The 25,078-nt window shown below is 39.9% G+C and overlaps 1 protein-coding gene across 1 annotated transcript in view; it reads left to right on the forward strand.

The window, feature by feature from the left end:
• The window catches only part of tgfbr1b (transforming growth factor, beta receptor 1 b), a 56,850-nt gene that overhangs the window by 21,270 nt on the left and 10,502 nt on the right, over window positions 1-25,078 (forward strand). Inside the window, exons 2-8 of the mRNA XM_080193598.1 lie at window positions 10,822-11,064; window positions 14,388-14,630; window positions 16,864-17,094; window positions 21,601-21,768; window positions 22,152-22,308; window positions 24,233-24,357; window positions 24,780-24,910. Coding sequence (XP_080049724.1) covers window positions 10,822-11,064; window positions 14,388-14,630; window positions 16,864-17,094; window positions 21,601-21,768; window positions 22,152-22,308; window positions 24,233-24,357; window positions 24,780-24,910 — 1,298 coding nt within the window. The remainder of the gene's footprint in view (window positions 1-10,821; window positions 11,065-14,387; window positions 14,631-16,863; window positions 17,095-21,600; window positions 21,769-22,151; window positions 22,309-24,232; window positions 24,358-24,779; window positions 24,911-25,078) is intronic.

The raw sequence follows: 25,078 nt of genomic DNA on the forward strand, positions 1-25,078 counted from the left end.
CATCCATGTATTTCACTAAACCTGTAAATAATATGTACATGCTCTCCCAGATATTTCCACCTTTCTGTCCCTGGTCTGCTACTGTCTGTCTCAATTTCTCTCTCTCAACAATTTAAAATTGGCACTACATTTTCACTAATCAAATTAAAGTAATATTTACTTCTTAAAATTAGAATCTTTGGAGATGTCTGAATTATAAAAATAGTGTGGAAAAAGCTATCCAAACATGAAAGCTGTTGCTGAATGTTATGCTGTAAGGCAGGTTTTGCTTTGAATAGTGCAGTATTTTTTTTGAGTGCTTGGCACTGTTGTAAATTCACGACACGGAGCAGGCCAAGAGAAGAAGGATATTGCTGTTTAATAACTCATATAATTTTTCAGTTTATAAATATTGAAAACTATTTGAATAATTGGCCTCCTTCCAAGTTGTACTGACACCTTCAGCTTATCAAGCCTGTGCAGGCTCTTTGTAGAGCAATCAACAGTCCCATTCCGTGGCTGTACCCCCATGGCCTATAGGCACATGTCACTAAATAGGGCCTGTAACAGTCACCATCCAATTTCCTTTGGAAATCATCGACTGTCTCTCTCCCATTCTCATAGGTAGTGAATTTCAGGTCATTACTGATCATCATTCTTATTATTCTTCCTCACAACCCCGTTGTATCTCTTGTCCAAAATCTCTATCTCCCCTCACCCTTCTATGATCAGCTAATGAACATAAGAACATAAGAAATAGGAGCAGGAGTAGGCCGTACAGCTTTATTTTGTCAATAGTATCTACATCTGTCATACTCTTATGGACCTCCAACAAATCTTTCAATCTCCTTTGCTATAATGTGGAGAACTCCAACTTCTTCAACCTAACCTTGTAGCTAAATTCCCTCATTCCAGAAACTATTCTGGGAAATCTTCTCTGCACTGTCCTGAGGACTCTCGCTGTAATCAGAACTGAATGCAGTATTCTAGTTTTGGCCCAACTTCAGCTTTATAAAGTCCTGGCATAACATCTGTGCTTTTGTACTCAGTTCTATTTATGAAACCCAAGATCCAAATGCTTCAGTAACACAGACATAGGGAATAGTCTCTCTGTCCTGTCACCTTCAAAAATCTATGCACATTCGTCCTCGGGTCCCTTTTGTCCTTGCGTACTCTTAAGAACTGTGCCATTTAGTCTATATTCCCTCTTCCACCAACGCAAAGTACTTATTCAATATTCTCACCTTGCCCATCTCCTCTAAGCTTAAAGCACCCTCCTTGTCTCTAGTAGCATCCATCTTGCAATCCGCTTACTATTGACATGCTGGTGTGTGTGTGTGTGTGTGTGTGTGTGTGTGTGTGTGTGTGTGTGTGTGTGTGTGTAGTCACTGCATCTTAAAGTAGAGAGAATGCAGCAAAACCAAAACAAGTCTTTAGCACAAATTGAAGTGTTTATTATAAATAGATCTTGGATTTAAAGTAGGGTTGGGGGAGCTAGCTTTGTGTTTTAGATCCCTCTAAACCTGGAGGCTTCACGGGTATAGTTTTACCTTCTATCCCCTTTCTCTTTCTCCTCTTGTATGTCTGTGGTCATTTCCATGCTCAGGTTGCCTAACTAACTGTGGATAGCATTAAGGTGAGATTAATGTGTCTGGTGAAAACCATTACCAAGTTATAGGCCCTAGTTAGTGACGTGCCTGCAGTTGAATCTCAGCATTAGAACACAGAAGGGGCTTACACTGTGTCTTTATATTAGATAACGCATTTATACAAAGCTGTATTTATCAGGCATACCTGCAGTATCAGAGATGGCAAGAATTATAAATAGAGTCAATGAAAAATTTCAGGTGCTGAATTTTCTGTGTATTCTGAAGTGTTGTGTTTATTTATGTACCACTTGTTTATATAATGAAAACTTTTTGGCTTCGATTTATTGGAGTGAGCATTTTGCAGCATGACCCATTTGTTAGGTTTTTTTAACCCACGCCCTTCAGATTGTCTTGCACGTTTCTCAAAGTATGAGCTTATAACAGTGAGGCCAACATGACATCTAGCCTATGGTAAACAATGGGTTTAGCATTCTACTTTGAAACAACAGGATTTATGGATAAAGATGGAAAACAAAGAATAACAGAGAAGGAGATGGAGTAAATTACAGTCAAATTAGGTGCAGAAAATAGAGTGGAAAAAATCAGATAGAGAAGGAAATTAAATATTTCACTCTCCAATAAAAACACTTTCTTTAAACTCTTATTTTTCCAGCAAATTCTGACTCAAAGTAATTGCATTAGAAATTTACTCCTTGAGTTTTAGCTAATCATTTTTTTAAAAAATCCAAGCTTGTGTTATGATCATTGATTAAAGATTGCATGTTTGTTTCAGAGTATATTTTTAATAAATTATTTGCTAATGTCCTCTGCAAAATCATTCCGATATTAAATTCTTCCTTTTTCATAAATTATGTAAAATTACAGTTTAAAAACATCTGAATCACTGAAAGGTTGTTGCAGCACCGTATTGTGTTGAATGAATAGATGTTCTAGATAACTAGTTGTTGTGCTTGATTTTAATAAATGACACAGTTCAAGTTGCATTAGTATTAATCTGGTTTTGTCCCTGTGTTGTCCCAAAGGTACTAATTTGTGTTTGCCTTTAGTCTAGAATTGTGGACGGTCGTCTTTATAACTTGCTTGAATGATCATTATGAATGTGCAAGGCTATCAATGAATGTGAGCAGGTCTACTTATAGAGAGCATTGCTTTCACCTAACTTCATCTAGCATTCTCCATGTGTTTTCCAGCAGACGACTGAGTCAGCCTGGAAGGCGAGTTCATAGTGTTTTTCGATCAGTTTCTTTAAGTACCTTGTTCTGGAGCCAACCAGAGGCTATCCTTGACCTGGTAACGTACAATGAAATAGATTTGACTAATGGCGTTGTAATGAAGGAGCTTTTCGGAAGCAGAGGTCATAACATGATTGAATTTCACATTCAGCTTGGGGAAAGAAAGATGGGTATCTTAACCATATAATTGCTATTATCTAAGTTTATGAGGAGAAAGTTGGCAAAAGTGAACTGGAGAAATAGGTTAAATGGTTGTACAACATAGAAACAGTGGCAGACATTTAAGGAAATATTCCTTAACTCTTGAGCAAAGATGTATTTCATTGTGAAAGACTCCAGCCATTTGTAGCTAACTAAGGAAGTTAAAGATGGTATCAAACAATAAAAAAGAAGCATATTATCTAAATGGTGAGAGATTGAGCTCTGAGGTGCAAAAGGATCTGGTTGTTCTGGTGCATGATTCATAGCAAGTAATTGAGAAAGCTAATGGAATATTATAATTTATTGCAAGGGCACTTGAATACAAAAGAATAGAGGTTTTGCTTCAGGTGTACAGGGCACTAGTGAGACCGTATTTGGAGATTTGGTCACCTTGTTTAAGGCAAGGTGTAAATGCATTGCAAGAAGTTCAGAGTAATTCCTGGCATGTGTGCATTTCTGATGAGGAAATGTTGTGATGTGGGTATGCCGGCGTTGGACTGGCGTAAACACAGTAAAAAGTCTGACAACACCAGGTTTTAGTCCAACCTATTTATTTGATAATATACTCGCAAGCTTTCGAGGGGTTGAGGTAACCCCTCGAAAGCTTGCGAGTATATTATCAAATAAATAGGTTGGACTAAAACCTGGTGTTGTCAGACTTTTTACTGAGGAAATGTTGGACAGGCTACGCTTGTACCTACTGGAGATTAGAAAAATAAGAGGCGATTTGATTGAAACATGCAAGATCCTGAAGGGATCTGCTCTGTGAAAGAGCATTTCAAAGACTAATGACCTTTTGAAAGAACAAATTTCTCCACATCTCCCTCATCTTAAATAGGAGATCTCTTATTTTTAAATTGTGCCCCCACTTCTAGATTCCCTTATGAGAGGAAACATCCTCCTAACATTTCCCACGTCAAGTCCCTTCGAAATCTTAGATTTTACAAGATCACTCTCTGAGAATAGACACAACCTATAAGGCAACCATTTATCCCAAGAATCAACCTAGTGAACCTTCTCTGAATTACTTCTGATGCAAGTATATCCCTCCTTCAGTAACGAGACCAAAACTATGCACAGTACTCTAGGTATGGTCTTATCGGTGGTCTGTATAATGGTAGCAAGACTTGCCTACTTGAATTTTCCATCCCTGTCGTGCAGGAAAGACATTTCATTTCCCTTCCTAATCACTTACTGTACCTGCAGGCTAACTTTTGTGATTCATGAACAAGAACTTAGATCTCTTGGTATCACTTCATTCAGAAGTCTCTTTCTATTTGAATAACATTCTTTTTTTTTCTATTCTCTCTGCCAAAGTGGGGAACCTCACATTTTTCCACATTATACTACAGTTGCCATTTCTTTGCCTATCCACTTAACCTATCCAGATCCCTTGCAGATTCTTCATACCCTCTTCACGACTTACTTTCCTACGTATTGTATAATCAGCAAATCTGACTGTAATGCAGTTTGTCCCCTTATCCAAATTATTGATAAAGATTAAATATAACTTTTTACATCTTCTGTTGGGTGTTGTAATTTGGGGAAAATGGAATATAAAACAACCTATTTGTTGGATGTGGAGAAGAAAGTACAAAACTGTTTTTTGCTTTCACTATGTACGTGGTATTATTGCAAAGCAATGGAGTTTGTGTAAGAGTGGCATAAAAGCCTAAATGATTCTGAAGTGGATTGAGGCAGTCTCATAGAACATTATAGCACAGTACAGGCCCTTCGACCCTCAGTGTTGTGCCGAGCTATGTCCAATCCCAAGATCAAGCTATCCCACGCCGGATTGTGGAATCTGAAAATTTTGGCTGATGTGCTAAGCTTTTCCTTCATTTCCTTTTAAAGTTATCCTTTTAAACTTGTATACCTATGAATTGCATTATCCCAATTATGCCAGTTGTAGTAATGAGGTTTGCTGTGGTCCGGAGTGACCATTTTTCCAATAATGAATTTAAGTAAGGAGGGTGATATCAGAGCCATGAACCATAACTTCTCAAAAATCTTTCGTGTCGGAAAATCCTTGGTGCCAAAGAAGTAGAGTGGCAAAGTTTGCTGTTCTTTTGGTGAAAGGATAACTTTGACAACTGTAAGTCCATTAGACTCCCCTTACTATGGGTAACCTTTTAGAGTCCATAGCATTGAATTGAATTCATTGGCACTTGGAAGTTAGTAGAGTGAATTTCTAATTATCAGTTCATTGCTAGCTTTCAGCACAGTACTGAGTTTTGGCAGGATCAAGAGAGTAAAAACCAAATAGTCTTGACAGGATGCCGTGATATCCGTAGTCTTTTTAAGGCACTATTATTTAAGAAAGGTCCCATTGTGAAGGAAAGAAACCAAGAATTTACACATTTTAGCCGCCTGTCCATTGTGTTGGAATCTATAATTAACAACAGAGTGACTGAACACTTGGATAAATCTGAACTGACTGGGGGGGATCAACATGAATTTGTAAAGGATCTAATGACACACCCAGCCCTGTTGGCCTTGCAAAGTTGTCCTTAATAACATCTGAGTCTTGTGCCAAGAAATGGCAAACAACAGCCTTGTACAACCATATCTATTGATGATGTGCCAGACACCACTATCTCCATCCCACTGGCAAGACCAACCCATTTGAGGTGGCAGCACTGTATTAACAGTCAGGAGGATGTTGCCCTGGGAGTCCTCAACATGGACTACAAACCACATGAAGCCTCATATCATGAAGTTAGACATAGGCTGTGGGTGGGCTGGGGGGGTTCCTTGCCTATGAATCAGTACTCACTGTGTTGAATGACACTCGGGAGAATCACCGAGTGTCAAGTGCACAGAATATACTCTGGCTGGGGGACTTCACTGTCCATCCCCAAGGTTGGCTCAGTAGCACCGCTATTGACTGAGCTAAATAAGTCCTAAAGGACATATCTGCCAGACTGGGTCTATGCAGGTGGTGAGGAAAAATCCTACTTGTTTGTTTATTAGTCACAAGTAAGGCTTACATTGACTCTGCAATGAAGTTACTGTGAAATTCCCCTAGTTGCCACACTCTGGCGCCTGTTGGGTCAATGCACCTAACCAGCACATCCTTCGCATTGTGGGAGGAAACCCATACAGACAAAGGGAGAACGTGTAAACTCCACAGATAGCGACCCAAGTTGGGAATCGAACCCGGGTCCCTGGTACTGTGACCTTATCCTCACCGACCTCCCCGACTCAGATGCGTATGTCTGTGATAGTATTGGTAAGATGAACCACTGCACGGTCCTTGTGGATTCAAACTCCTGTTTTCTTACAGAATGTACCATTTGTCACGCATGACACTGCTACTGTGGTGAATAGGATTGATTCATAACAGATCTCGCAACTCAAAACTGGAAATCATGGTACCCGTCAGCAGAAAAATTGTATTCAACTAGAGCTTATGAAACAAACCAAGAGCAGGAGTTGGCAATTCAACCCCTTGAGCCTGCTCTGCCATTTCAGTACGGCAGATCTTGTCTCGGTCTCGACTCATTTTCCTGAATGTTCTCTGTAATCCTTCAATCCGTTACTAATTAAGAATCTGTCCATCTCCTCAAATTTACTCAATGTCCTGACATCAGTTGCACTCTGGGGTAGTGAATCGTCAATAATTCCCAACATCTTCTGTACCTTAGTTCAATATTCTGTCCTGAACTCTAGAGAGCGTAGGCCTAAACTGCTCGATCGCTTTCATAAGACAATCCCCTCATCTGTGGAATCAATCTATAAACCTCCTCTAAACTGCCTCTGATGCCACTGCATCCCTCCTCAAGTAAGGGGACCAAAACTGAAAACAGAACTCCAGGTGCGGTCACCAATACCTAGTTGCAGCAACAGTTCCTTACTATTATACCCTATTCCTTTAGTTGTAAATGCCAAAATTCCACTTGCTTTCCTTATTATCTGCTTTATTTCCTCATTGTAACTTATTATCCCACTTATTTTAGTGTCATCTGCAAATTTGGCTATAGTATCTTCTATCCCTGTATCCAAGCCACTGTTATAGACTGTAAATAGTTGGGGCCTGAGGACTGAACCCTGGTCACCTGACTAATTACATCTTGCCAGCCAGCAAAATATCCATTTAACCTGATTCTCTCTGCCTTCTGTCAGTTAGCCAGTCTTCCAAGCTAATAAATTAACCTATGTGTTCTCACCTTATCAAACACCTTCCTGAAATCCAGATATTCTACATATACAGGACCCCCACTATCCACTTGGCTAGTTACATCTTCAAAGAATGCTAGCAAATTAGTCAAAAGTGATTTATCCCTCATAAAATCATTACATTTTGACTTTCCAAATGTCCTGTTATTGCCTCTATAATTATGGATTTGAGCAATTTTCCAGCCACAGATATTAAACTCACTGCTCTATAGTTTCCTATTTTCTGCCTGCCTGCCTCCCTCCCTTTTTGAATAAGGGTGATACGCTACCATTTTTCCAAACTACTGGAACCTTTCCCACATCCAGGGAGTTTTGGAATGTTGTAACCAATAGATGCACTATCTCTGCTGCCACTTCCTTTAGTATCCTAGGATGTAGGCCATCAGGCCCTGGGGTCGTGACTTTCTTCAGTCCCAATAGTTTGAGTACTTTTCCCCTATCAATGATTGTTCTATAATGTCACGGCCCAGCTTCTGTCCACTCTACCGTTACCATCACATTGGGAAGGTAGGTGAGTCAACCCTGGTTTAGAGAAGATGGCAGGAGGGCATGCCAGGAGAAACAGTATTCCCTCCAGGTGAAAGGAGAAACAACTGGATGCTGCAAAGGCCCCCTCAACGTTCTGGCACCAGTACTGAAGGTTGGGGCCATAGAACTAGCCATGCAGCTACAACACCAGAGTTTACCTGACATTGTGGAAAATTGTCTACAAAAAGCAGGACAGATCCAATTTGGCCAATTACCACTCCACCTGTCTTCTCTCGATCATCAGTAAGGTGATGAGAGGTGTTGTCGAAAATACTATCAAGTCAAACTTAGACAATAATAACCTGTTCACTGATGCTCAGTTTATCCAGACTGATTACAGCTTTAGTCCATGCAGGGACAAAAGAGCTGAACTTCAGGAGTGAGGTGAGAATGGTTGCTCTTGACATCAAGGCAGCATTTGACCAAGTGGGGTATCAAGACCTAAAAAAGGCTGAAGTCCGTGGGAATTGGTGAGAAAAAATCTCCACTGGTTGGAACATTTAAAGGAAGTGAGCTGTAGTTGTTGGAGGCCAATCGTCTGATTGATGCAGGAGCTCCTTACAGTAGTGTCCAAGCCTAGCCACCTTCAACTGCTCCATAAATGATCTTCCCTCCATGGTGAGGGTAGTAATGAGGATGTTCGTTCATGATTCTGCAGTGATCCATTACTCACTCCTCAGATACTGAAGCAGTCTGTGACTGTGTGCAAGATGGAGACAACATTCAGGTTTGGGCTGATATGTGGCGTGAATGTTATTTGCCTCAAGTGCCAGCAATGACTATCTCCAATAAAAGAGAATCTAACCATCTCTCTTTGACATTCCCATTACTGAATCCCCCATTTTCAACAACCTGGAAGGTTGATCAAAATATGAACTCAATGAGCCATATAAGTATTGTACTTGTAGGGACTGAATTCTACAGAGAGTAATTGGATCCTGATTCCCAAAACCAGTCCACTGTCTACATTCCACTTGCCACAAGAGGAACTTCTTCACTCAAAGGGTGGTGAATCTCTGGAATTCTCTGCCCGTTGAAGTGGTGGAGGCTGCCTTGCTAAGTATTTTTAAGATGCGGGTTGATAGGTTTTTGATAGGCAAGGGGATTAAAGGGTTATGGGGAGAGGGCGGGAATGTGGAACTGAGACACGACAGATCAGCCATGATCTTATTGAATGGCGGGGCGGGCTCGAGGGGCTAGATGGCCTACTCCTGCTCCTATTTCTTATGTTCTTATGGAATGAGTGCAGCTCCAACAGCATTCAGCTTGAAACTGCCCAGGACAAAGCAACTTGATAATCACCCCATTCACCACATTAAACATTCAATCTCCCCACTGACACAGCAATTTGCCAAATGTCCTTCTGACAGCATCTTCCAAACCTGTGACCTCTACCACCTAGAAAGACAAGGGCAGCAGATTCATGGGAACACCACAACATGCAAGCATCCCCTTCATGCTACACGCCATCCTGACTTGGAGCTATCTTGTCATTCCTCCAATGTTGCTGGGTCGAAATCCTAGGATTCCCTTCTTAACAGCACAGTGGGTGTACCTGCATCTTGTGCAGCAGCTCACCACCATCATCTCAAGGGCAGTTAGGATGGACAACAAATGCTGGCTGAGGTGGTGATGCTCACATCCTGTGAAAGAATAAAGGAAACTTGAAACAAATTGGAGAATTTTTAAATTGAATAAGCAGTTGTAGAACTTCAAAATAAAAATGGCTGGCTAAAAGGATTTGAATGGGAGACTTAACTGTTTACTTTGTCTTGTTTGAGGGGCTACAGTCTGGCACTCAGCGATAACCTGCTTGCAGTTTTATGGGTTGTGATGTTATTCTTCCTGTGATCTTAAACTAGTGTGATTGTATCTTACGTTGAGGTGGAGTGTTTAGTCTATCAGCCACACTATAATGTCACACCTGCTGGAGGGAGGGCTAGCACTTTTAGTTCTGGAGCATAAAATGATGGGAATTGTAATATGCTTGTCTCAATTGTTTGAGATCAAGTCTGCATTGTATGTATAATTAGTTGGGGAATGAGATCACAAACTATAGAGAAAGATGGTTTTTGTGCGATCCTTTGAAAAATGAAAATAATGCCACATGAATGATTGTGAGTTGGAAAATTGAAAGAAAATGTGTGTGAGCTGCAGAGAGAGCGAATGAGATAAAACTAAAGACTTGTAAAGAATGCTTACGTCTGAAGAAAAAAGGTGAATGGAAAAACTGGAGAAAATAAAATCTTGCAGAGCTATTTCATTTTAATGCATTTTGAGAGCTAAAAGTTTGTAAGAAAATAGCCGAAATGACATTTTTTGAAAGTAGCCAGGAAAACTAATCATGGTTATAATTTTATTTTCCTTGTACATCATCTGGGTGTTGACCAAGAGTTAGACTCAGGCCTATAGAATTCTTGTTTTATCTAATATCTGTGAAATATGTACAGTATGCAATAAAGTCTGTAGTACATTGCTACTGAAGTTAATGTATATTTTTATTGAATCTTAACAGGTTAAGCAGTTGAATGTTCTAAATGCTGTTGGGATTTCAATTATTAACTAATTTGGTCAAATACATGAAATTCTGTTTGAGATGTTGTAAGTTTGACACTGACGTTTAAGGTAATATTTTTACCTAGTTGAGCTTGATTAACACTGATTCTGATATTCCTAAATTTAGGAATTGATCAATGTTTATCAATTTGCAGATTTGTGTTTGAAATTAGAAGCCTAGTTCCTAATGATTAGAATTTATTCTTTTTGTATTTTGCTGTCCCAAATTCTACAAAATCCCTTTGTCTCGACTACCTAAAAGCGGTGTATTCTTTGAGCTAATGAAAGCTGGTGCTTACCTTTGATTTCAGTTTGTGTTAAGTCGCTACGAATACAAAAAAAAATTAATAGTGCTCTTGTGGATGGGGAACATCTTCCTCTGTGTCCAATAGTCTGCAATCCAAACTTCAATGATTTAGTATGTAAACTTGCGTTGAACTGTCCCAGGAATTCATTCTAGAAGCCGCACTGTCAAATTGTTTCCAAGAATGAACTACTTTTATAACTAATCACTCAATACTTGTTTACTCTTGTAGGATTGAAGTGTTTCTGCTCTCAATGTTCACAAAACCACACCTGTGAGACAGATGGGCTCTGCTTGACCACAGTCACACGCACAGAAGGTCGAATAGCACGCAACAAACTGTGCGTTTCAAATGCTGACTTGATACCTCCAGATAGGCCGTTTCTTTGTGCTCCATCTGTAAATGATGCTGTATCAAGTTATTGCTGTAATTCAAATCTCTGCAACCATTTTGATCTTCCTGTGCCAACCAAAGGTAAGATTCTGGATAGATATTTGCTTGGTTTCTGTGGAAGCATGAAATAGTAGGTTAGACTAATTTTAGAAGAATCCATTCAGAGTAGAGGTGGTGAGGTCTTAATTGACCTCACAGGATTGTCCCTCTCCCCACAGATGCTGAATGACCTGCCGAGTGTTTGCATCACTTTTAGTTTTTATTTCAAGACTTAGGAAGAGGAATAAGTTATTCATCCCTTTTGAGCCTGCTCCACCATCCAGTCAGATCATGGCTGATCCCTGGTTGTGATGCCATCTTCACTTTGCTACCTGTGCTCCTGAGCCCTCAACTCCGCCTTGAATAGATGTAATGACTCAGCCTTCGCTGCATTCTGGGAAAGAGAATTCCACAGACTAAAAGTCCTTTCTCCTCATCTTATAAACTGGGTCCCTGTTCCAGTCTCACCCAAAAGTGGAAACCTCCTTCCGGTATCTAGTCTATCAAATCCCCTCAGAGCTGATATTTTCAATAAGATCAGCCCTCATTCTTCAAAACTCACAATAGGAATAGGCCCAACCTGCATAACCTTTTTTCATAACAAGAAAAGTAGGAGCAGGGGTAAGCCATCTATCTGTCCTGCCATTCGTTATGATCGTGGTTGATTATCCAATTCAGCAACTTGTTCCCACTTTCCACCCACTGTTCTTTAATCCCTTTAGCCCAAGAGCTATATCTAACTGATCCCTGAAAACATTCAAATTCCCTCTCTCCCCCCCCGCCGCCGCCTTTTTTTCTAAACTCAAATGAACAAAATTTTAACCGACTCAATCTCTTCTCGTATATCAGTATGCCAACCCAGGAATTAGTCTTAGAAACATTTGCTGTACTCTCTCCATAGCAGGATCATTCTTGTTTAGATAAAAAAAAGCAAAACTGATTGAGTTTATGCTACTCTCAATCCTCTTGCTTTTCCTCACTTAACTACGTCAGTGTTATCCTCTGTTGTCTTTGCTCTTAAATATTATCTAGCCTCCCCTTAAATGCATCTGTTGGCTTCAACCATTCCATCTGTAGGGCATTGTATATTCTCAGCACTTTGTGGGTAAAGATGTTTCTTCTGAATTTGTTATTTAAATTCTTGGTGACTGTCTTATATTTATGACCTCTAGTTTGGTTCTTCTCCAGAACTTGATCCACTCTTATCAACATTTTCATTATCTTAAATGTATTTATTAGGTCACCCCTCAGCTTTTTTCCCCCAAGAAAGCTTGTCCATCCTCTCCTTATAGGAATGCCTTTACATTTTTGATATTATCCATACAAATATTTTTTGTATCCTATCCACTTGTGCCTCTTGTCCTTTTAATAATAGTACTTAATAGGTCAGTTGTGGTGTGACCAAGCTTTGACACATTTAGCATTCCGTCATTTTTTTTCGTTCTGCCCCTCCAAAGAACCATAATGCTAGGATTGTTTTTGTTATATAGCCTCGTTAACCTATGTCACCTATTCTAGTGATTCTAGTCTCTGTCCCTTTCCCTTTTTGTCTCATTTAACTTCTTATTTTCAAAGTAATATCGAATCCCTTTATTTTTCTTTTCATATTCACTTGAGTTGAAATTCATTTGCCAATTATATGCCCATTCTGCAAGTTTGTAAATATGTCTTGTAATTTGTTGCAATCTTCCTCCATGTAGATTATCCCCACCCTCATACATACACACAATTTAGTATCATATGGAAATGTAGAAATTATGTTTTTGATTCCAATATCCAAATTGTTGCTATAAATTGTGAACAGCACTAGTCCTAACACTGATCTTGTGGATGGCCCAACGCAGCCCATCAAGATTAGATGGCTGTGATTTTTATTTGTGTTAAAGAATCCTGTTCGTAAAATATTTTCTGGTTTCTTTTATTATTTAAATCTGGATGGTTAACCTGCTTTTTTAAATGAGACCACATGGATGAGAACTCATAAACCAAGTTTGCAAATGATTGTTAGCTGTGGTTATTCTGTCTAACCTTGCCTGTTGAATTTTTCCCCGCAGTGTGTTATTGAACCACTTCTTTGATTGACTGAGTGTTTATGATGTGTGGTTGGGTTTGTTAAATATTTTGCATATTTTTAACTTGGGTCTTAATAGAATTCTACCTACTGTCATTTGATGCAATGGATGCTTCTAATGGTTGGAACAGCTCAGGACAATTGCCAAGTGGTGTGGATCTAGAATGTTATAGGTCAAAAACATATTGCTGTAATTGTGACAAAAAATATTCAAATATGATAGTTTTGCTAAATAATTTTATTACTTCTCTCGTTTGATTGCTAACCAGATAGGCGGCACAATGGTTAGCACCGCGGCTTTACGGCACCAGGGACCTGGGTTTTATGCCCGGCTCGTGTCACTGTGCGGAATCTGCATGTTCTCCCCATGTCTGCGTGGGTTTCCTCCGTGCGCTCCGGTTTCCTCCCACAGTCTGAAAGATGTGCTGGTTAGGTGCATTGGCCATGCTAAATTCTCCCTCCGTGTACCTGAACTGGCACCAGAGTGTGGTTACTAGGGGATTTTCACATTAACTTCATTGCAATGTTAATGTAAGCCTACTTGAGACACTAATAAATAAATAAACTTAAAGATAGAAGCTGACCCAAAATCCTATCCTTTGAACTACAATCATTTCTAGAAACTCTGGTGACGTCTTAAATCTGCACCTTAAGTGTTGAGGAATATATTGCTTCCTTGGTTCAGGGAATGGAGTCTGTGTCGTTCCTACCTTGTTCATAAGTTGCAGGACCAAAAGTGCTAAGTCTGCTTTGTGATGCAACTTTGTGCTGTGAGCTTCATGCGTTGAGGTACGGAAAACACATCTGTTTCCAGCAGCTATGCATGTGACTTCTGAAAAAATCGAACCTGATAAAGGACACACTGAGGGTTAATCTATTGCAGTACATGAAGCTCTTCTGTCCATAATATGCAGTGACACCCATTAGTGATCATATAGATTAATTTTATTTACATTGTACCATACCTCTCACAATTCACCTGCTGAAGGAGCGCACTCCAAAAGCTCATGGTTCCAAATGAACCCTGTTGGACTTTAACCTGGTGTTGTGAGACATCTTATTGAGAACTTCAGCAGGGGATCAGCTTCAAGATTGGAAGATATTAAGGGAATTTTACAGAGTTCCAATTGGAAAAATTGCAGTACAGAAAAACATTATTCATAATGGCCAACTATATTGAATTAACTGATTTCATATCATGTGTTTAGCTGGGGAATAGGGCAACAAATGACTTCTATAATTTGTGAAATGAGGGTGTTTGGTCTGTTTAATTCTGCTTGTGTATTATTCCCAGTGACTCCGTCAGAGCCTCCTTGGTTAAATTTGGGACCCGTGGAATTGGCAGCAGTCATCGCTGGACCAGTTTGTGTGGTTTGCATTTTGCTGATGGTGGCCTTCTATTTCTTTCATAATCGCGCGGTCATTCATCATCGTGTTCCTCATGAAGAAGATCCAACCTTGGATCATCCTTTCATTTCCGAGGGCACCACTCTGAAAGATTTAATTTATGACATGACCACCTCAGGATCTGGTTCAGGTAAAACTGCAATTTTATATTACAAATAATGCGTGCAAGTTCATTAGGCGTTTTGGATATTATCCTTAAGTAGAACTGAAATTTTGACTTGCCGTTTGTTTCTGACTAGCTAGTTAGTGACTAATCTTGTGCATTTCCAGAATTTCCTGCTTTTATTTCCAGTTTTCTATTGTACATTTATATTATGACTTTATGTTGCATTGTTTCACATTGCAAAGTTTGGCAGTCTTTTTTACTTCAGTTATTTTATAGTAAGTTCTGCCGTGTATTTGGGATGAAGGGAAGTAGCTAATACTGTAGCTCCTCGTCAGCGACAGATCTAGTTGTAGAAGTGGGCACAAGATTGTCAGGCTGGTGGCAAAGGGCAGACGTTTAAAACTCTCCCAACTGAATTTTTTCTGTCATTCACTCAAGTTTGCTACACTGAATTGGTTCCACGAACAAAAGACATCTATCAGTACAAAGCTGTCTTGAAATCTCACTGGGACAACTTCAAAACTGGATGTAGTGGACCTTCATGAAGGATAAGAGATTGCATCCACAACAGTATGCAGTTATATACTGCCTGCTATGTAGGACAGTATTCAGACATTTGAAATGCCAAAGAAGAGACGATAGGAGGAATGACTAGAAACTTGAACTCAAGCAAGGGATAAAGTAGATTTGCAGAGTTGGTGAGGGAGAAAATTTCGAAAAGTCAGACTTGCAGAAGTCACAGCTGCTTGGGTAAAGGGATTGGGAGTATGCGCAAAAGCTTGTATTAGAGAACCAGTAAAGACTGTTAACACTGGAGCAGATTAGAAAAATGGGGGAAAAGGGTGTGATGGTGATGAAGCTATGGAAGGATTTAAGTTCCAGGATGAGAATCTTAATTGTTTGGAAGCATTATATTGACCGATGTAATAGCTGAAAAGAAACTTTGTGTTGGAAGATACAAGCTGGAGAGTTTGGATGATGTTTATGGAAGGTGTAGTTTGGACCAGAAAACCGTGTTGTAGAATGGGCAGGTGACAATTCGTGGATGTGAATTTGATAAATAGACAGAGGTAGGATAGAGGGAATTAGTTACAAAGCTGGAAATTAGCAATCTTTGCAATTCTGAAGATGGCATGGAAACTTAATAGAGGATTAAACAAGCCAGAGATTGTCAGTGGTCTGGTTCAGCCTGAAACGGTGATAAGGGAGGGAAGTGGAATTGTTGAAGAAATAAAAACGTTGTAGCAGGAACTTAAATACCACCATTCCCTATTACCTCATCTTTCTAACCTCCTCCAGTGCTTGTAACCTTCCTAGATCTCTTGTACCAAATTTGTAAATACCATGACTTAAGCATTTTCTATCCTTTAAAAGGAGGAAATCACCCTTCATCTAGGACTACATGTTGGACGAGCACTAACACAGAGGCATTAGAGCTGAATATAGTTGTCATCAGTGTACATTTATAAACTGATCCCGCATCTAAAAAATAAGCTGCAGATTTAATGCTGTGTGCAGGGAGCACAATGTCCACCTCCCAGCTTAGCTTGTTCTGTATTTTTATTTTACTCTTTTCAATAAGTTTTACCTACTTTTGATTTCCTGAGTTCCTCTACCTATTGTGGCCTTCCAGGATTCTAGTAATGGATATAACTGTTAGTAGCAACTTGGAAGCTTTCTTTTCTAGGGATAGATGCAGAACAAGGGATGGTAGTGAAGAATGGAGATGGTTTTATGAACGAACATGATTAGAGGATTAGATACGCCAAGGTGAGGGTGAAATCGAGGAGTGGCCATGGTTGTAGGAGAACACTGCTCGTCATTTCAGCATGAAAGGAAGGGCGTATGTTTTTTGAAGTGAAAAGTCCCATTCATTTTAAGAATACAAGCAAGCATCTTTGTGGGAGGTGAACATATCATAAATTAGTACACTAATGATTTGAGTAACGTCTAAATATTGTGTATTTTGAATTTGAACATTTAAATATTTCAAATTAAATATCACACCAGCATTCTGTAGCTGTATTTTGATGAGCTGCCCACTTGCTTTATATTTGAATTTGATGCTGAAAATGATTTCCTAGGTAACATTCATCCTATTCCATCAAAGTTAATTGACCTGTAAAGAATAAGGGAGAGAAGTGTTATTAGTCCAATGTTCATTAGTGAGCTAGTTATAACAAATTTAAAGAGCTGATGCAAATATTATTCAGTCTGTTGTCTAATTACTAACTGATTATTCCTCTCAATATTTCAGGGTTGCCTTTACTTGTGCAAAGGACAATTGCACGAACAATTGTACTGCAAGAAAGTATAGGTAAAGGCCGATTTGGAGAAGTCTGGCGAGGGAAGTGGCGAGGTGAAGAAGTTGCAGTAAAAATTTTCTCTTCTCGTGAAGAAAGATCATGGTTTCGTGAAGCAGAAATTTACCAGACTGTGATGTTGCGCCATGAAAATATCCTTGGGTTTATTGCAGCAGATAACAAAGGTACTAAACTCTCTTCATTTACTGTTACTAATTTGGTGGATTGGCCATGATTTTTCTGTAGCTGGTAGTGGTTTCTTCCTCCATGGAAGATGAAGACTTTAATTTGGGGGCCTATTTATTTTACAGATGAATAATAAAGAAAGTCGTAACCATTTCTTGGAAAGACCAGGCGCTGTTGATATTTCCATTAGCACAGAATCTGCTGACTTCAAAATAAATGAATCCAGTGCTAACTACCTACTCCTGCCTTCTCACTAGTTGGGGGAAATAGGATGGGGTCGAGTAGTGTGAGAGTCTGCGTATATAAGAGGAAAGCTGTGCTAGTTCTAAGTGCATTTTAGGTAACAGACTGACAGTTTCAGGCAGGGCAGGCTGCTGCTCCATCTCATCACCTATCCAATGAATTCCCTGAATAAACTAAAATTCTAGACAAGAACCTGTCTAATTCATTGAAACAATTAAGGTTTCTTGTTCCACAAACTTTTTTTATTCTTTCATGGGATATGCAAGTCACTGGCGAAAACAGTATTTTGTTATTCATCCCTAATAGCTCTTGAGACTGTAGTGATGAACTGCCTTCTTGAACAGCTTCAGTCCATCCAGGGCGCTGTTAGGAATAGAGTTCAAGTGAAGAATCAGTTCCAAGTGTAGTTGGACCAAATTTGAATGAGCAGCTTGGGCCATTTTCAACAAGTTCCAATCTTGCAACTGCCAGATTGCCATTACATTTAATTCCCCCAAGAATGGAAAACCGGTTTTCAATTATTCAGGAAACCTGTAACTCTACTTTGCATTTACTTATAACTGTGGAGTATATTTGAATGCAGCACTCGAAATAAAATAAAAATGCAAAGTCTGGGGAAAAGTGAGGCAAGATCACTGGGAAAAACACAGCCATCATGAAGTCAAAACTGAGCACAGTGAGTGCTTGGAGTAACACTAAGAAGGTTAATGGAGGAGAACTGATTTCCTCAGATTACTTCTCCATTTATATATTTCTAGATTTCCCCTTTGGTCGCTTGCCTTCAAGGCACAAGAGTTTCGTCAAGTCTGTTCTCCTTCACAGCCATCTGGCACTAGGTTTCGTGACCCTAATGCATTACCTCCCAAATCTGGCTACTTCCCTTGTGTTTTGCTGACCAGAACGGAGATTGTTCATAGTATGGTGTAACCAGAGTGCTATAGAGCTTCAGTATGACTGCCTTAGACAAATACTCTTAATTGGTAATCCTCTTTGCAGTACAGCAATCAGTAAATCAATGATAGGACACAATAGCATTAAATAAATACCAGTAGGTCTCCTTGAATCTTTGGCAAGTTAAATACCACTCATTCAAATAATCTTCACTCTTTCAATGTTTAATATCTAGATATTGTTCTTTTCCCCTAATTTAGTCCGAATTCTGCCAAATAGATCTTCCCTATTAGCAACACTTGCCAAATTTATAATATATATAGATAAGAACTGCAGGAATTTACTCTGTAGGCTCTTCATTCAGTACCTGCTGTCTGTCCACTTAGTCGATTTATTGTCTCCATGTTTATCAACATCTCATTGAAAAGTTTAATCAAAAATGTTATGAAAAGTTCAGATCCATTACATTAGAGTAATCCAAAATCAATTTAGGTAATCCAGAAAAAAAACTAAATTCGGAACTCCCAATTCTGAATTTGAATTGTGCTTGATTACTGGTGGGTGAGACTAATGGATTTGAAGTCGCGCAGATTTATTTGTTTTTTAATAAAAAGTGCCAAATCTCATTAGATTGTTTCTAGTTTTGGGGGAATTTCCCTCTATTCACTGACTGCCTAGTGATGACAGTCAGCATTCTCGTTTTTATTAAGCACCCTGGGCTTAAAACATTTTCAGCCCACTGAGTTATCCAGGAACTCCATCACCGTGACATTGAATGTATGTTTAATTACAGAATTTTCTATTACAGACAGCATGTAACTAGCGTCTTAACAACAGAAAATGTCCAAGTAGAAATCTCACCCAAACATTTATAGTTAATTCTCTGTTTCAGCTCTGTATGGTTACACCGTACTATGAACAATCTTAGTTCTGTTCAGCAAAAAACAAGGGAAGTAACTGGATTTGGGAGGTAATGGATGGTGTCACGAAACCTAATGCCACTTGGCTGTTGAAGAGAATAGACTTGAAGCAACTCTTGTGCCTTGAAGAGAAGCAACTGAAGGGAAAGTCTGAAATATATAAAACAGCAAGTAGAATGGAAAAAAGATAAATCTGGAGAAACATTCTGGGAAGATTCTCCAAAAGAATTCTAAGTTTGGAATTCGGGTGAAAACTGGCATTAATCATGCCGGTTTTTTTCAGTGGGAGTTCAGAGAAGAATCTCCCACATTCTGTGCACTGCTGAGTGCACCAGCATAAATCATGTAAAACATCTGTGGGCAGGGCCTACTCCCACTGGAGAAGCCGGCAGCATAGCACTCTGTGGACCACTGTGCACGTGCCAAACTGTCAGTTTGTCGACATCGGCGCATGTGCAGTGGCCTCTGGTGGTCTCCAGTTGTTAGGCAGCTGCACCGCCGCCGTCACCACCAAACGCACGCGCGCACACACTGGCTTGATCGCTGGTCTCCTAGCCCAGCCTCAATCACCACCCCCTATCCTCAGCCTGCCCCCCTGATGCTGCCCCATGCTTGACGAGCAGTGCCAGGGTTCCCCCTAGACATTGGCACCTTGCTCCTTGGGCTGGCACTGCCAAGGTGTCAATGCCCAGAGACACACCTGCCCCTCTGGGGGGCCTCAGTTGCCCCCTTCCACCCTAGTCGCCCCATCGCGAGTAAGGAGCTAGTGCAGCCTCCAAATTCACATCTGACTTGAAGTTCCTATTTATTGACTACAGCTCATCGTTCAACACCATTATTCCCATGAAACTCATCTCCAAGCTCTGGCCTGGGCGTCAGCACCTACCTCTGCGACTGGATCCTGAAGTGCCTAACTCTCAGACCACGAGCAGTAAGGATAGGTGACAACACCTCCTCCTCCACGATCATCCCCAACATAGGTGCCCCACAGGCTGTGTTCTCAGCCTCTTACGATACTCCTTATACGCCTATGATTGTGTGGCCAAATTCCCCTCCAATTCGATTTTCAAGTTTGCTGATGACACCGCCTGTAGTGGGACAGATCTCAAACAATGATGAGGTAGAGTATCTGGTGAACTGGTGCGGTGACAATCTCTCCCTCAGTGTCAACAAAATGAAAGGAGATTGTCATTGACTTCAGGAAGCATAGAGGAGAACATGCCCTTGTCTACGTCAACGGGGACGAAGTAGAAAGGGTTGAGACCTTCAAGCTTTTTAGGTCCCCCCCCCCCCCCCCCCCAATCCCCAATGCCAATACTGTAGTTAAGAAAGCCCACCAAATTTCTCAAAAGACTAAGGAAATTTGGCTTGCCAGCTACAACTCTCATCAACTTTTACAGATGCACCATAGAAAGCATTTTTTCTGGTTGTATCACAGCTTGTTTTGGCTCCTGCTGTGACCAAGACTGCAAGGAACTATAAAAGGTTGTGAATGTAGCCCAGTCCATCACGCAAACCAGCCTCCCGTCCATTGACTCTCTCTACACTCCCCACTGCCTCGGCAAAGCAGCCAGCATAATTAAGGAACCCACGCACCCTGGACATTCTCTCTTCCACCTTCTGTCGGGAAAAAGATACAAAAATCAGAACACGTTCCAACCGATTCAAGAACAGCTTTTTTCCTGCTGCTATCAGACTTTTGAATGGATTTACCTTGCATTAAGTTGATCTTTCTCTACACTCTAGCTATGACTATAACACTGCATTCTGATTTGGAGTTGCCGGTGTTGGACTGGGGTAGTAAGCACAGTAAGAAGTTTCACAGCACTAGGTTAAAGTCCAACAGGTTTATTTGGTAGCACAACCCTTTCTCTCCACTCACATTGTCTGCACCTGTAAAGTCTTGATTACCTGTTAATACTCGCATTCCAACAATTATCTTGTAATTGAGTTTGTGTCTATATATGCCCTGTTTGTGAACCAAACTCTTCACTTACCTGATGAAGGGGCAGTGCTCCAAAAGCTCATACTATCAAATAAACCTGTTGGACTTTAATCTGGTGTTGTGAGACTACTTACTGACGCATTCTGCACTCTCTCATTTCCTTCTTGATTAATGGTGTGCTTTATCTGTATAGTGTGCAAGAAACAATACTTTTCACTACGCTAATACACATGACAATGATAAATCAAATCAAGTTCAGAACATGGTTAGAAACTGATCAAGGCAAGCTCAGAACTGTTGGCAAGAAAATACTAAATGCAAAGAATGCCGAATATCCCCAGTGGTGGTTGAATCTCTGGAATTGTTCAAAATGATTAGATGATGCGATGAGGGGGTCCTTCACAAAACCACAGCTTTAAGTGCCTGTTTTGCATACGTCAGTTTTATTAAAATTAAATCCTGGTGTTGCTATATTTAGATATACTATCATTTTCTCCTATCCTCAGACAATGGGACCTGGACACAGTTGTGGCTGGTATCGGATTATCATGAACATGGCTCCCTATTTGACTACCTGAACAGGTACACCATTACTGTAGAAGGAATGATTAAACTGGCACTTTCCACAGCCAGTGGACTTGCGCACTTGCATATGGAGATTGTTGGTACACAAGGTAAGGATGTGAACTTGTTACAATTTTTTTGTGCACCACAAGATCAGGATTGCTAAGAGCAGATTGCCCCTTGTATTTTTAAAAGCACAAGTAGACAAAATAAGCAAGTTTTTTTTAAATAAAAAGGACATTGGTAATTATTTTGTGTATTTGAAATACTACCAGAGTTAAAGATTGAATAAGAGTTAAATCCATACTGCATAAAAGTTGCTTTTGTAAATATGCATGACTGTGCAGCAGGAGCCCTTTGGTACAGTAATCCTTGGTGAATATTTAAATAGCATCTGTATAGAACTTGTCCAATTCCCAAAAGAAGTTAGCAAGTTTATTTTTTTCTTTAAAAACTGTTTGTATTCCAATATGACAACCGCTCCCTTCCATAGGAAAACCTGCCATCGCTCACAGAGACCTGAAATCAAAAAACATTTTAGTAAAGAAGAATGGAACTTGCTGCATTGCAGATTTAGGATTGGCAGTAAGGCATGATTCAGCCACAGATACAATTGATATTGCTCCAAATCACAGAGTGGGAACAAAAAGGTAAAGCATGTATATATGCACACATCCATATTCTCTGTTTACGTTAGTGAAATAATAATGTGTTGGGTAGACTGTTTTGTACTGTATTTGGGAGACAATGTAGAACTGTCTTTTGCTGAAGTACTATTTCCTCATGTTCCATCTCATCAGTTAGATACCTGTAAATATGATTTTTAAAAATACTAGTGTCACTTGTGGGATTGCTAACACATAGGTGGTGACTAACACCACCACCACCGCGCCCCCCCCCGCCACACTGGTGAGCGCAGCTTCAGCCTTTTACACCCTACGTTCTGGGATTCCTCCAACAACCATCTCCATTTTTCCCTTTTTTTAAGGCTTTAATTAAAACCTATATCATTATCTTATCGTCTCAACTCCCAATGTTTCCTCATTCGGCACAGTGTCGTGTTTTGTCTGACTCAAATCCTGTGAAGCATCGTAAGAGGGTTTTCTACCCGAAAGGTACTATATAAATGCAAGTTCCTAACCCACTTCAACCTAGAGGTAACAGTATCCATCACAATAATACAACAGATTTATGGTGGCAAACAAATCTGGGACGAGGTACATTAATTATTGGTTGATACAGATTCCCTTTATTTATTTCTCATCCATATTCTCTTTCTTATTCATTATTTATCTAATTAAAATTTAATTTTGCTCTAGGCTTTTGGTGGAACCCGGTTCTATGGCACGTTTCTTCATTCTTGATGGGAATGTATTGAAAAGTATTTTTCCACTCCTATTTGAGTATCTCCCACTGCTGATCTGTTGTTTTAATTTGCTACTATGTATTTCTAACTTGTTAGTCTGGGTTCGATCCACTTGCAACTCACTGAAACTGGTGATTTTTTTTTTTGCCCCACACCCTTATTTTCAAACTTTATTTGAACTAATTTGGTTATGGTTCCTGATTCCCAAGGATTCTCCAACATTCAGGTCATTTTCTTGTCCTGTTCAGTTATTCAGAATTAAACCAAACACTCTCTAGTACAGGATCGGTCGTAAAATATATTGAAATGTATATTCAGCTTGTCCTTGACTAGCCTACTTCCAGCAACTGAAAGAAGTAATGGTGAAATTGCTACTTTGAACGACCTGTTTTACGAAGGCATGGGCAGCACAGTGGTCACCATTGCTGCCTCACAGCACCAGGGACCCGGGTTCAATTCTGGCCTTGGTTTATTGTGCAGGTTCCGCACAAACATTCTCCCCGCGTCTGAGTGGGTTTCCTCTGGGTGCTCCAGTTTCCTCCCACAATCCAAAGATGTGAGAGTTGGATTGATTGACTGTGCTAAATTGACCCTAGTATCAGGGGTATTAGCAGGAAAAATATGTGGGGTTACAGGAATAGGGCCTGGTTGGGATTGTGGTCAGTGCAGACTCGATGGGATGAATGGCCTCCTTCTGCACTATAGAGATTCCATGATCAAATTTCCAATTTAGGGTCTATCCTATCTTGTTTGTGCATTTGGCTTGAACATGAGTCACAAATACAGATTTTGTTCTTCCTTTGCTAATCTTTACTCATTCTAGTCATTCTACTCATTCATTCTGTTGTCTTCTAGTTGCAAGTGCAAGAGAGGTTACAGACCATTTGAACCTCCTGAATAGCTGCAGAATTTTTACTTACATATATCCCTTTAATATCATTTCTTGGAACTACTAATTGTGTTTTACAGCTATCGCATGATAATGCTATTGCCAAGGTTTTCTTTCCCTTTGTCAACATTCTTGACTGCATTGTGGTCCAGCCATCCATTAAATTTAATGGTGCAACTTAGAAAGTAACAGTGAACGTTGAATTCCCAAGAAAGTGGAATGGAAATAGCTTTGATTTCTTTAAAAACTGATCTACAATTAAGATGGATATGCAGCAATGCATTTTAATAGTTTTAAAGTCTTCCATTTTGTTCGACAGATACATGGCTCCAGAAGTCCTTGATGATTCTATAAACATGAAACACTTTGAGTCTTTTAAAAGGGCAGATATCTATGCTATGGGCTTGGTATTCTGGGAAATTGCACGGAGATGTTCAGTGGGTGGTAAGTAAAAATATTCCAGACGTTTCCTTGAGAATGTGATTCCAATTTAGGTTGTAAGACAAGACTTGGGGGAGAGCAGAGCTTTTTGACATGCCCCATTGCTGACACTGGGTATCTGAAATGAGATGTTCCTTTTCCAGACATAAACAATGCTCCTTTGAGCAAAAAGTAGTGTTCTGTAATGGAAAACTATGCTGGGGCCTTGCCATGCCGTTTTTTAAATGACTGACGATCATGATGTTCCTTTGGCGAGACTGAACGAGAACTCAGAAATTTAGACCAGCCCTCGAAACACATGTCTCGCTGTAGTTTCCCTGTTTGTCATTTCCTTAGAATAGTTTGAGACTCATAGCATGTGAAGAAAATGCATGTAATTTTTTTAATAAAGTGCCTAATAAATTGCATCTGAACTGATGGTTTAGGTATTCACGAAGACTATCAGCTGCCTTACTATGACCTAGTACCGTCGGACCCTTCAATCGAGGAAATGAGGAAAGTGGTGTGTGAGCAGAAGCTAAGGCCAAACATTCCTAACCGGTGGCAAAGCTGTGAGGTAATACTTGTGAATTTCAGTAATTACATTTAAACTCTTGCGCATGTTTAAGCAAACTCATCCACTTATGCTGCGTGAATCAGACATTCTTTTGTACAAGATCTACTAATTTAATTTTTCCCTCTTTGTTCATGAAAGACTTGTTCAGCCTTTTTCTCCTTTCGCTAG

This window comes from Carcharhinus amblyrhynchos, chromosome 8, assembly GCF_965287045.1.
Source record: "Carcharhinus amblyrhynchos chromosome 8, sCarAmb.v2.hapA, whole genome shotgun sequence".
NCBI lineage: Eukaryota > Metazoa > Chordata > Chondrichthyes > Carcharhiniformes > Carcharhinidae > Carcharhinus > Carcharhinus amblyrhynchos.